Here is a 14,634-nt window from a genome sequence, read left to right on the forward strand (position 1 = left end):
TTCCTTTCACCACCCTCCCTTCATTTCCCCTGACTTCCTCAACCATTATTTCCCCACAACCTTCATACTTCCCCTCCCATAATTTCTTTTACTTTCCCGCCCTCATATGTCCTTCATTCCTTCCATAGTTTCTGACCAATTTCCCTCATCATCCTTCATCACATTCTCATTCACTTCCCATAATTCCTCTTCTCTCATTTTCCCTCATCCCCTTTCCTACTTTCACTCTCCTCGTTTCCCTTACTTGCTCTACCATCCCTTTTCCTTGTGTGTAACCCCCTCCCTATATTTCACCTCACTTCCTCTCCTTAGAAAAAAGTTATTTTCCACTCTACACTTTTTTAGGTCCTGCGAAAAGAAATTGAGAGATTTTTACCAGTATGGAAAAAGCAAGGGTAAGGAATGGTTGAGGTATCTAGGATGAGGGACATCATTCATTTCGATCTGAGAAGAAAAAGAAAACAGATCCCAGAAGTCGCCTCGCGAGCGATCGAAGTGGAGTGGTTTGAGACATGATATGAGATTCGATCGACTTTCACGTCGTCGACGAACTAATTACAACGTGAATTGCCTCCCCAGTCCCCTCCTAAAGGGCCTCTCTTTTTGGACATCTTTAATTCCAAGTAGAGGAAGAACATAAAAGAAAGAAAAATAAAAGAAAAACAACAAGGCGCCCCCGTCGTCTCAGCCGAAGAAAAAGTTAAATTAATTCCTCAATCCAGGGGACTCTTTTTTTTTCGTCTAGGGGCCCATCGAGGAGAGTGTAGCAGCTGCTTCTCGGAAGGATCTTCCTCAGCTCGCTCAGTCGGTAATCTCACTGTCTTTTTATTATTATTTTTCCGATTTCTGCCCACCGGTACGGCGCGCCGCGGCGGTTATCTCCGAGTCCCTACCCCACAGCAATTCGTCTGCGCTTTATGTCTTCGAATTATAGACACGATCGCAATTATTCTATTCGATCGATCGAATTTACTGCCTCACGAAACACGATTTCACGAATCACGATCCACACCACCTCTGTAATCCGATCTGGATGTTAGGTCGATTATTACAAGGTATTTAATATCAGATGAAGGATGGCATTTCCTTTTCAGTGAGTGAAAGGTGAGGTTGTTATTTTTTTTAAGTGTTTGGTTTGATGTTTTTTTATGGGGTAGGCTTTCCTCGGAAGGTGCACGGACCTTATTGAAGTTTGCAATGATTAGAAAAAAACGAATTTACAGAACAATTTTTTTGCTCGATACCTACAATTTTAATGTTCTAAATGTATCTATTAATTGTTCGAAGATATTAAAATTTACGAAATTTAAATTAGACCAAAATCCAAATTAAAAATCCCATCCAACGTCCAATAATCAAATTGATGCAAAATCCTGTTAAACAAAACAAGAATCCAACGACCAATTTGGACCACAACGAATAAACGAAAACCAAAAAAAACCCTATTGTAATCTGAAAAAAAACCCAAAAAACAAAAAAACAACAAAAAAATAAAATTTTCGGAAAAAAAGAGGAAAGAAAAGTGAGAAGGCAGCCAACCACATCCCCTTCCTTCTCTTTTTCATTCTTTCGTCTTTTTTATTTTTATGACCATCAAATTACAATAAAATAAAAATAAAAAACATAAATAAATTATATAAAATTATTATATTATTATATAAAATTTATTAAATAAAAAAGACGAAAGAAAGAAAAAGAGAAGGAAGGGGATGTGGTTGGCTGTCTTCTCATTTTTCTTTCCACTATTTTATTTTTTTGTTGTTTTTTTTGGGGTTTTTTTTAGATTACAATAGGGGGTTTTTTTGGTTTTCGTTTATTCGTTGTGGTCCAAATTTGGTCGTTGGATTCTTGTTTTGTTTAACAGGATTTTGCATCTGTTCGAAGATACCCGAAATAGTTACATCCCTCTTGTACCCCTGGAACACACCCCGATTCAACCCCTAAAAATAAAAATATCATAAAAAATGCCATAACTTCTAGACAAAAAATGTTAGTGTACATTATAATATAATTTGGTTTCACAATTAAATCCAGAAGGTACCACTCCCCTATTTCTTCCGGAACACACCCTCAGTCATCACAGTACCTATTGTTGTCAAAAAAGGTGATATTTTTTTCGAAAATAGGTGACAAGAAGGTGATAAAAAAATGTTAAATAAGACAAACAAGTTTTATTTACATTTTGACTGAGAACTAATTTTCAATTAAAAGAAAAAAAAACTATTTTTTACAAAACGATTTAATTGTTTACGACATAGTTAAATCCGTTACCAAATTGTTGATTTTTAAAACAAAAAAGATGAATGGTATGCATTTTTAAAACAAAAAATTAAGCACATGAATTTCTATTGAGAAAAATTAATTTTCAATTAAAACAACAACGATAAAAACGAATTTTCTACAAAAAAAGTTAAATTTTATACCAATTTTTTTAATTTTCAACAAAATAGTTTAATCCTCAACTAAAATAGATAAATCTTCAACTAATAAGTTGCATTTTTAACCAAAAAGAGATGAAATTTCTACCAACAAGTGAATTTTCTACCAAGAAAAAATTTGCAGTCAACAATGAAAAATAATGTTAAGCAAATTGTTCAATTTTCAACAAAAAAGATTAATGTTCATCAGAAAATTTTGTAGTTGCTATTTCTACTATAAAACTTTAATAAAAAATAAAAACAGTTAGATTTGACCAAATAGTAAATATTTTCAACGTGACTAGATTTTGACAAAAGGATAGTTGATTTTCTACCAAAAAAAAATGAATTTTCAACAAAAAAACATAATTTTTTAACCAAAATGTTGGATTTTTAACAAAAAATGAAGTAGATAAATTTTCAATTAAAACAAAAACGAATTTTCTAAGAAACAGTTTAATTTTATACCAATTTGTTGAATTTTCAAGCCAAACAGCCTAATTCTCTATCAAACAATTTAATTTTAAAAACTAGAACATGTAATAACAAAAAAAAAGTTAATTTACAATTAATCAGTTGACGTTTTTAACAAAATATTCGAATTTGTAGTTTAAAAAAACTTGTTTACAACAAAATGAATTTTTAATTTAATTTTTTACCCAAAAAAAAAACGAACTTTCAACTAAAATTATGAATCTTCAACGAAAAAAAAAACGATATTTAAAAAAATTCGTTTAACTTTCAACCAAGGCGTGCAATTTTTAATGAACAATTTTTTGGTATCAAATTCTACTTTTTTGTTACAAATTTTACTATTTAGTTAAAGATTTAACAATTTTATTGAAAATTAAAGTCTTTTGTTAAAAAGTAATCGATTTTGGACGAAAAATTATAGTTTGGTAGAAAATTCATTTTTTTTTTAATTGAAAATTCACATTTTTTGGTTAAACAATCATCTTTTTTGATTTAAAATTAATTCTTTTGATTCGAAAAGTCTAGTTTTTTATGTTTGTTTAATAAATAATCTCTTTTACTTAAAAAATATACCTTTTGTGAAAATTCAAAGATTTTTTTTAAAGTCATCGTTTTTGGTCCAAAATTTATACTTTTGAAGAAAATTCATATTTTTTTGTTGAAAATTTATCTTTTGTAAACAAATCTTTTTTTTTAGTTGTTGAAAATTCAACTTTTATATTTAAAAGTTAATGATTTTTATTAAGAAGTCTACTATTATATTTTTAGTGTTTAGTTCAAAATTCTACAAATTGTTTGAAAGTTTATTTATTTCAATGAAAATTGAACTAGGTTATTAAAAAGTCACCTTTTTTTGTTTAAAATTAATCTCTTTGTTCAAAAAACCTATTTCGATTGAAAGTTAGTTCTTTTTATCAAAAACAAATAAAAAACAAAAAAAAGTATTATATTTCTTTTTCAGAATTAATCTTAATTCAACTATTTTGTTAAAAAGTCATATTTTTTTTATCGAATATTGAAACTTTTTGGATTGAAAATTCTCTTTTATTTTAAAAATCGTCTTTTTATGTGGAAAATTCAACTATTTGCTAAAAGAAATATCACGTTTTGGCTAAAAAATCATCTCTTGGTTAAAAATTCGACTATTTGGTTGGAAATTTAACTGTTTTGTTTAAAAGTCATCTTCTTTGGTTTAAAATTGATTCTTTTTGATTGAAAGCTAATTATTTTTATTTGAAAAAAATTATATTTTAATTTATAATTAATCTAAATTCAACTAATTTCTTGAAAAGTAATCTTTTTTTATGAAAATTTCAACCGTTTTATTAAACACTGGTATTTTTGGATAGAAAATCAATCCTTTTGGCAAAAAACCCTAATTTGTTAGAAAAATTATATTTTTCAATTGAAAATTCGTCTTCTTTGCTTAAAAATTAATCTGGCTTGTAAAATATTCATCCTTTCAAATTAAAAATTTAAGATTATGTTTAAAAATGCAACTCTTCCTGGTTGAAATTGAATCTTTTTTGGATGGATTTGATGTCCAAAGGAACCGAAAAAATTTTCTTACCTTAACTCTTCCGGAACAGCCTCGTCTTCAACATTCAAGACAATAAAAAATCGAAAGAAAATCCAAAAAATGCCCGAACTTCCAGACCTAAAATTCAGTGCTTTAGAATGGTTCTGTTTGATGTCCAAAGACACCCAAAAAAAAAGTTGCATTAGCCTATATTTTCCGGAATACTCGTTTTTCTGAGAAAACAGTGTGGAAATAAGGAAAATTATCACGAAAATAGTAAAATACATTCTTTTAAATAAAATTGAACAAAATACATTAATTTTTAACTAAATGGTTGAATTCTCAAATAAAAAAGATAAACTTTTACCCAAGAATGAAATAATTAACTTTTGGTTAAAAAAGTTAGTTTTCAACTAATAAAAAACAACAAATTTTCAACAAAATAGTCCAATCTTCAACCAAAGAAATTGATTTTCAACTTTAATTATCAATCTTCAAAAAAAAAATTTCCAACCAAAAAGATTAATTTTACACTAAGAAGATAAATGTTGTGGCAAAAATAGAATAGTTCAGTTTTCAGTTGAAAACCTTAATTATCAGGAAAAGTTTATTTAAAAAACAAAATAGTTAAATTCTCAATCAAATAGATGAATCCTCAACAAAAAAATAAATGCGAAGTTGTTCAACTTTCAACCAAGTATTAAATTTTGCAACCAAAAAATATTTTTATTTTAAATCAAAAACATTTGAATTTTTACCAAAAACCATCAAATTTCTGCCAAAAGAGATTAATTGTCAACTAAAAAAATTAATTTTTCACTAAAAAGACGAATTTTGAACAAAATAATAAATAAAAATATAAAATTCAATTAAATTAAAAATTAAATTAAAATTTTTTTTAAACAATCCTCAAACAAAACAAATGAATTTTGAACAAAATAGTTAATTTTTCAACTAATTTCTTTTCTTACATCGATAAACTTTTCAGCCAAACTTAAATTATGAATCTACAACCAAAAAAAAACTAATGATTATTAATTAGTTTCAACCAAAAAGGCTAAATTCTTAACAAAAAGGTAATAGTAGATATTATCAAACAGGAAGATTTTTCAATCTACAAAAGAAAAACATTTCAACCAAAAATGGTTCAATTTTACGTTAAAAAATTAATTTTCAGCTACAAAAAAAAAGATTTTCCACAAAATAGTTAAATTTTCCAACAAAGAGTTGAGTGTTCGATGAAAAAGGGATTTTTTGCAATATTAGATAAATTTTCGCCAAACAGTTGTTTTTTCAAAAAACAACAAAATAAGAAGTTTCTAGCAAAAGAGATGAATTTTAAAACGTAGTTTAACTTTCAAGCAAATTGTTGAACTTTCAAACCAAGAGGGCCAATTTTCTAGAAGTATCAGAATTTTTAACCCGAAAATGTGAATTTTCAACAAAATGATTAAATTTGCAACTAAAATAATAGATCTTCAACCAAAAAATTGAATTTTTAATTGAGTTGTTCAAATATTACCCATGTATTTTTTTAATTAACAAAGATGAAGTCTCAACCAAAAATGTAATAGTTGATATTTTAAATAAAAAATATTTTAATTTTTAATTAAAACAATTGAATCCTGAAACCAAATAGATTACTTTTCTACCAAATAGTTGAATATTTAACGAAAAAGTTCAAGCTTCTACCAAAATAAATAAATTTTTGAACCTAAAATACGAATTCTCAGAAGAATTAACTTTCAACCACAAAAGGGCGAAATTTTCAACCAAATCAGACTTTTAAAAATTTCCTTCTAAAATAGAATTGAAGTTATTTTCCAAAATTTCCTGTCTCTGTTCCAAGCTTAATCATAATTCTTTACGAAATTCCTTGTTCAAAAATCGAAATGATAATTCTTCATTGAAATTTTACGTTTTTAATTATATTTTGTTCCAAGACAAAATTTACCAATTCCAATATTTTCAAAATTCCCTGTTCCTAGTTAGAATTATATTTTCTTAGAAAATTGTCTATTATAATTCGGAAATATCGTAAAACACATTTTTCCAAATTAGAAAAAGGAAAATTTGAAATTGGCACGAATTCCGTCTTTGAAAATGAGAGCTTTTTAAATTCCTTTCTTCTGAATCATAAATTAAATCCTTTTGAAAAATTACTCTTTCATGTAAAAAATGTCTTCCCGAGTCAAAATTATAATTTCCTGTCCTAATTGTCAACATTATATTTATCTACGGAAATTACCTGACCCAAACTAAAAATTATATTTGTTTACTGAAATTTTATATCGCATCTTAGAATTATAATTCCCAAACAGATGAATTATTAAAAAGAAAATATTTGTTAAAAAAAGATGATTTTTCAACCAAAAAATATTTTTATGTCAAGAAAGAAAAAAAATATCAATCAAATTGTGTAATTTTAAAATTAAAAGACAAATTTCTACAAATCAGTTGAATCTGTAACTAAACTAAAAAAGAATAACTTTTTAACAAAATTGTTTAATGTTCCACAAAATGATTAAATTTTCGAACAAATACATTTGATAACAAACAAAAATGTCTATATTTTCGTATCAGTCCTTGTAAGCTGTCATAATTTTTCGAACAAACATTCTTAGCAACACTTTTTTATGTAAAAATCTCCCTAATCAATATTCCGGGATTAAAAGGAATTCCGCGAACTATCGCTTCAACACAATCTGATCTGATTTCCAACGATTTTGTCGAGGTGATTGGCTTTCGAGTAATTTTACTTTCCCCTGACGTTATCTCTCGCACTGAGGTTAGAATTCTTATCAAAGGCTGATACTATTTCGTTTCAATATTTTGCTGAATTATTTCCATGAATAAATTAAAATCCGTTTTTAAACTAATTACGTATTTATTAGGGCGTAGCTTAAAATACAAATGTCAGAAAATCAAATAACCTGGAGTCTTATTCTTTTCCATTTTTTATATAAAAAGCAATTATGGAAAATTTTGTTCCGATCAACAAAAAAGGTTATGATTAATTTTGCTACAACTGCCCAGAAACCCCGAAAAACATGTTCAAAATAAAAAAAAAATCTTCTGCTTTCGCTCCCTTGGGAATCGAACCACCGAACTTCCGATTGCCGGTCGGGTGCTTTCCCATTAAGCTACTATAAAGAGATCGAGAGAAGAATTCTTTTTCAAAAATACACAAATTATTATGCCAGGTGTTACAAGTCAAATTTTTCAAGGCCTTTACGGACTAGATGGGGCCATTAATTAAAAACTAAAAATGATCTGAAAAAGGATTCTTCTCTCGATCTCTCTAGTAGCTTAATGGGAAAGCATCCGAACGGCAATCGGAAGTTCTATGCTTCAATTCCTAGCGGAGCGAAAGGAGATCTTTTTTTTCAGAAAAAATGTAACTTGAAAAAAGTTTAATTCATAGCTCCATCTAGTCTGTTAAGATGTTACGAAATTCTGTTATTCTCTGATAATAATACAGATTCTTTGAAAAATTTGACTTGTAAAACCTGGCATAATAATGCGTGTATTTTTGAAAAAGTATTCTTCTCTCGATCTCTCTAGTAGCTTAATGGGAAGGCACCCGAACGACAATCGAAAGTTCTATACTTCAATTCCTAGCGTAGCGAAAAGAGATCTTTTTTCAGAAAAACTAATTAAATTTTGTTTATTTATAGCCACATCTAGTCTGTAAAAACGTGAAGAAATTCTGTTATTCTATAATGATAATACAGATTCCTCGAAAAATTTCACTTGTAAAATATGGCATAATAATGCATGTATTTTTGAAAAAGTATTCTTCTCTCGATCTCTCTAGTAGCTTAATGGGAAGGCACCCGAACGGCAATCGGAAGTTCTATGCTTCAATTCCTAGCGGAGCGAAAGGAGATCTTTTTTTTTAGAAAAAATGTAATTTACTTTCTAAAAAAAGTTTAATTTATAACTCCATCTAGCCCGTAAAAATGTTAAGAAATTCTGTTATTCTCTGATGATAATACAAATTCCTCGAAAAATCTGCCTTGTAACACCTGGCAATAACTTATTTCATTGCAAGAAACCTTCTCGAAAAAAATTCAGTAGTATAGCCACGACATGCCACGGTCCTGTTCCCAGCTAAACAGTAGTAAGCCAGCGACTGGTCATTTACCGACAGACGATAATCAGGGTGGCGATTCGGCAAAGGAATTCAAATTCTCGGTTTTTTCCGGTCAAGTTTTCAATTTTTCCGGAATTTTCTGATAAAATGATTACATTTTTAACCAAAAAGATTAATTTTTTAATCAATTAGATTAATTTTCTATAAAAAAAAATACAATTTTTAACGAAATACATGAGTTTTTAACGACTTACTTGAACTGCCAATCAAAGAAGATAAATATTCAAGTAGTTGAATTTTGAACTAAGAAAAAAAAAATTTCTTCTGAAAATAGAAAAGTAAAATTTTTAATAAAAAAAATTAATTTTCACCCTAACTGGTAAATTTTCAACTAAAATTGATAAACAAAACTGAAATAATTAAGTTTTAAGCTAAAAAAATCGATATTCAAATATAAAAGAAGTATTTTCAATTGAGAAATATAAATTTTCAATAAAAAATTGTATAATTCAATTTCTAATAAAAAAATAAATGTTCAACCAAAGACATGAATTTTGAATTAAAATTATGGAATATTCAACTGGAATAATAGTTACATTTTCGGCAAAAAATTCATTTTCATCCAAAGAAGAAACAAGTTTTCAATCATATAGCTCATATATACACTAAAAAAATGAACTTTTAATAAAAATGATGAATCTTCAACACAATTTTTAACAAAAAAGTTTAACTTTCAGCCAATTAATTTTATTTCCAACATCAAAGATGATTTTTTAACTAAAATGACAAAGATTTAACTGCAATACTTGAATTTTTAACCTGAAAGAAGAAATTTTAAACAATAAGATTATAAGTTGTAAGGAAAAATATCATTTTCTAGAAAAAATCGATTTTTGACAACAAAAAATATTTAAATTTGCAATTTTAAATAGAAAAAAATCAATTTTCAACCAAAAATCTTACAGATTTTGTGAATTTTCTACAAAAAATACAACTTTTCTACAAAGTGAATAAATTTTCAATTAAATAGGTTGAGTTTAAAATACAAATATCAATTTTTAACCAAAAATAGAATAGTTAAATTTTTCGTTGAAAATCTAATTCTTAATTAAAAAAAACAATGTATTTTCAGCAAAGAAGTTAAATTTTCTACTGGAATAGTTAAATTTTTAGGTAAAAAAATGATTTTCCACAAACTAGTTGCATTTCCAAAAAGAGATGAATCTTTAAAAAAATTAATTTTTCAGAAAAAGGTTTATCTGATAACCGCAAGCAGCAATCTGTATTATCACCAGAGAATAACAGAAATTCTTAACGTCTTTTCAGGCTAAATGGAGCGATGAATTAAAACATTTATTTAAATACAGTTTTTGCTGCAAAGATCTTTACGGAAACTCCTTGTCCTAAAATAAAAACGATAATTATTTTCTAAAAATTTATACAAGAAATCGATTTTTTGTTGAAAAAATTAAGAAAATGTTTCTCGATGTTTGGAATATTATCACTCCGATTATCCTACTTCAGTCAGCAAAAAAAATATCAGAGCAAAAATTGAAAGTTTTTTTTTATAACGGAAAAAAATATAAATTCTTTCTCCAATAAAGCACACGTAAATAAAAAAAGAAAAAATAATATTCAAGGAATTTCAACAGAAAAAAGTAATGTTAAACAATAATAAATTATAATTTGATTAAACTGATATAATCTGAAAAATCTAAGAGCCATAAACTGTAATTAAGCAAATAAATAAAGCCCTGCGACTGTAGATAAAGTAGACATCACTTTTCTAAATCGGATACATTGTAGGAATTCCTACTTTACCGACTGAAAGTACTCTAGATTCCAGCAGTATCGACCGAAGATAATATTATCGACTGGTGGTAATACCGGAGTTCTACCTTATCGTCGGCCGGTCATGTCGTGCCCCGTATTGTCTAGGTATACTACTAAAGTGTAAAAAAAATTGGGACAATTAAGAATGTGGCAAAATATTTTTTATTGTACTTATTGCCTAAAAAATATAAACTTATGAATAAAAACAGCACGTAAAGAAAGGAAAGAATAAAACTAAACTAAAGAAAGTAATTTGTGATAAAAAGAAAAGCGTGCAACCTAAGTGATTGCAAGAAATGTCTCTAATCCTTGTTAGAGATGACAATTTTTGTTATAAAAAAAAAATGGTGCTCTTCTACAAAACAGTAAATTGAAAATATGTGTTTAAACTATTGGATCGGGACATTTGGTTCTCGTTGCGCCGACGTGAGCTTTGTAAATAGGCCACTTTCGAAAGCGATGCAGAGTTCACAGAGAGGTTAAAAGAGTCAACAATGAGTACGAGAACACAATAATTCATATGACGCTGTTAGTCTAGTGCAAGAATGTGTATTCAAACAAGTATGAAATCTGCAACGAAACATTCTTGCGGGACCTTTAAACCAATTTTCGTTTCGAACACAATAAAAAAAAATTATTTGTTTGCTCCTAATCACAAACAAGCTGGTTAATTTCCAAAAAAAAATCACTTGGATTCCTACCTTACCGGCATCGAGACCAGTAAACACCTTAAGTGGTTCGTGTCTGCACTGAGGGGTTAGCCACAAATTACGTGAGGGTTTTTTCTGTTACCCCCCCCCCCAAATCTCTAAGATTTTATAAATAAATGTTAAATAAATGTGGAACCTTAAAGAAATTAGTTTTAGACAAGAAAATTGATTAAAAAAGTTTAACAAAAGTAGAATTTTTTCAGAGTCCTAAAATTTTGCGTTCGTGTGCAGGGGAAAATTAACTTTATTAATTATTTTTCTTTGGTATATAAATGATCGAAATTTCTAGTTATCATAATTAATGCTCTGAAACCAGGAGAAATATGAAGATTTTTCATGCAAATATGTGAAAAAATTTTTTAAATAAAATTAATCTGGGTACTGTATTAAATTTCAAAATTCCTAAAATTTCAAATAGCTCTATTGTATTTTCGACACAATAGATCAATTGTTAACCAATAGTTGCATTTTTAACCAAGAAGGTTAATTTTCTAACAAAGAAGACGGATTGAAAAAATCAGTTTAAAAAATAATTTTTCAACAAAATAGTTCATTTTTCAACCAAAAGACGAATCTACAACCCAGGTTAATTTTCTAACAAAGAAGATAAATTTTAAACAAATAATTGCATTTTTAATTGAATAGTGAAATTTTCTACCAAAAAAGATCAACTTTTAACCAAAACTTGAAAAGTTCAATTTTCAGTTTATAAAATCAATTTTTCAACAAAACAGTTAAATTTTCAAACCAAAAATATTAATTTTCAGCTAAAATCAAGTGTTTGGCCCGAAAAATTGAGTTTTGAAAAAGTAGGTAAAATTTCATGCAACTACTTGGATTTTCAACTTAAAAAAGATCAAATGTCAACCAAGAACGGAATAGTTAAATTTTCAGTAAAAAAAAAATAATTTTTGACAAAATAGTTTAATTTTCAACCAAGAAAAATTACTTAGACAAATTACATTTTCAAACAAATAATTGAATTTTCAACCCGATTTTTAACTAGACAAAATCGAATTTCTGGCGTGTCGGAAATTTCAATTTTTTGGTTGAACTAAACTGTTTTTTATTTAAAACAAAAATATTTTTTGGATTAAATATCAAATATTACACTTTTCGTTGGGAGTTCATATTTTTATTTTACATTTCAACTACTTGGCTAAAAGCTGAACTACTAAGTTCAAAATTCGTTTTTTTTTTGGTAGAATATTTAACTATTTTGTTGGCCATTTTAAAACAAAATTACATTTCTTGTTTGAAAAAGTAACTCTCCCATTTTTGGTTGAAAATGTATCTTATGGTAAATTATTATAAATTGCCCAAAATTTAATTTAAAAATGTCTATAATTTTTCGGGCATTAATGAAAATTTTCGGTCATTTATGGAAATCTTGCAAGTAAATATGGTAATTTACAATAAATTACCCAAAATTCATTTAAACAAATTTTCATAAATTTATGGATATTTATGATTTCGTTGTTGTAATTAATGGTAATATTACAGGTAATTTATGGTAACTTCAGATAAATGATCCAAAATTCAGTTTTAAAATATCTATAAATTTTTAGACATTTTTGGAAATGTTCGGTCATTTATGGTAATTTTACAGGTAAATATGGCAACTTACGATTAATTACCCAAAATTCAATTAAACAAATTTTAATAAATTTCCGAAAATTTAAGTTTTTTTGGTAATTTATTTTAAAATCACAGGTAATTTATGGTAACTTAATATAAATTGCTCAAAATTCAATTTAAAAATTTCTACTAATTTGCGGAAGATTACGGAAACTTGCGGTTATTTATAGAAATCTTATAAGTAAATAAGGGAACTTACACTAAATTACTTAAAATTCAATAAAACCAATTATCATGCATTTCTGGCCATTTGTGATTTCTGTTTGTAATTTATGGTAATATTGCAGGTAATTTATGGTGACTCAAGATAAATTATTCAAAATTCAATTTAAAAATGTCTATAATTTTTCAGACATTTATGAAAATTTTCGGCCATTTATGGTAATGAAACAGATATATATGGTAACTTACCAGAAATTACTCAAAATTTAATTAAACAAGTTTTAATAAATTATCAAAAATTTAATATTTTTTTTTTTGTAATTTATTGTGATATTATAGGTAATTTATGGTAAATTAAAATAAATGACCCAAAATTCAATTTAAAAATGTCTATAAGTTTGGTGAAACTTATGGAAACCTGCTGTCATTTATGAAAATCTCACAGGTAAATATCGTAACTTACAATATTTACCAAAAATTCATTTAAACAAATTTTCATACATTTCCGGATATTTATGCATTTTTTCGTAATTTATGGTAACTTAAGATAAATTATCCAAAATTCAATTTCAAAATTTCTACAATTTTTCAGGCATTTATGGAGATTTTCGGTCATTTATGGTAATTTTACAGGTAAATATATTAATTTACGATAAATTATCCCAAATTAAACAAATTTTAATACATTTCCAAAAATTTAATTTTGTTGTGATTCATGCTAATATTGCATGTAAAAATGCCCATAAATTTTCAGACATTTATGGAAATTTTCGGTAATTTTAAAGATAAATATGGTAACCTACCATTTTTGCTAAAACTTCTACGGTTTTTTAGAAAATTACTCTTTTTGTTTTAAAATTAGTCCCTTTTGAGAATATATATTTCTTCTTTTTTTGGTTAAAAAGTAACTTTTTTAACTAAAAATTTAACTATTCCACTTTTAGTTGAAAACGGATCTTTTTTAGTTGAAAATTCGATTTTTTTCTTAGAAAATTAATCTTGTAATTTACTCTTAACGTGTAATATCTTTGGATTTATTATTTCTCTTAGGACATCAACATAATTCAAGAAACTTAGCACGGACACGAACCACTTGAGCTAATGAAAATTCTCGATGCCGGTAAGGTAGGAACCTACTATTATAATCTGTCTCACTCATCACCTAACAACCACTCGTTCGAAGCCTCAATTACCATTATTTTGCGCAGCCATAATAGTGTTCATAATATCCATTCTCACTTTCAACTTATTAGAAACTTTTCTCAAAGCTGGGAGAATACTCATAACAAAATGGTAGTCTTCATCTTCCTCGACAGTGATTACATTTTTTCTGCTTTTCGAACTATCCTCATTCTCCAACTCCAAACCCGCTTCTTTCGAGTTCCTCTTTTTGCTGCAGTTCTCAAAATCCAAGGGATCAGATATGACTCTTTGTGTAAGTGTGTAAGGCCCAAAAGCAAAAGGTATTTCTGCTGGCTTTATCGTCTTCATGTCTAGTTTCTCTGTAAAATTCTCCTCGAAAACTATGTTATTCTCTGCACTATTTTCTACTTCCTCCTCCTCTGCTTCGTCAATGAAGCTTTTTCTTGCGTCCATTGTGTCTTTGAGGAATATCATCTTTTCGAAATAGGGCCATTTTGAAATGTAAGGCACAGCTTCAGTCGACCACTTTAGAATCTTTCTCAATTCTCTTCGGAAGGTATCTCTTATACATGCCCATCTTTTTTTCAGGTCTTCATCTGAAAATCAATTTTTTCGATTCTGAAGTTCTCTCTGAATTTACAC

At 27.5% G+C, this 14,634-nt stretch overlaps 2 protein-coding genes across 2 annotated transcripts in view; both read right to left on the reverse strand.

The window, feature by feature from the left end:
• The window catches only part of LOC117171486, a 173,399-nt gene that overhangs the window by 133,097 nt on the left and 25,668 nt on the right, over positions 1-14,634 (reverse strand). The window lies entirely within an intron of this gene.
• LOC117171487 overlaps positions 13,804-14,634 on the reverse strand; it is an 8,032-nt gene continuing 7,201 nt past the window's right edge. Inside the window, exon 2 of the mRNA XM_033358844.1 lies at positions 13,804-14,588. Coding sequence (XP_033214735.1) covers positions 14,035-14,588 — 554 coding nt within the window. The 3' untranslated portion in view covers positions 13,804-14,034. The remainder of the gene's footprint in view (positions 14,589-14,634) is intronic.

The sequence above is a fragment of the Belonocnema kinseyi genome, chromosome 4, assembly GCF_010883055.1.
Source record: "Belonocnema kinseyi isolate 2016_QV_RU_SX_M_011 chromosome 4, B_treatae_v1, whole genome shotgun sequence".
Classification (NCBI taxonomy): domain Eukaryota; kingdom Metazoa; phylum Arthropoda; class Insecta; order Hymenoptera; family Cynipidae; genus Belonocnema; species Belonocnema kinseyi.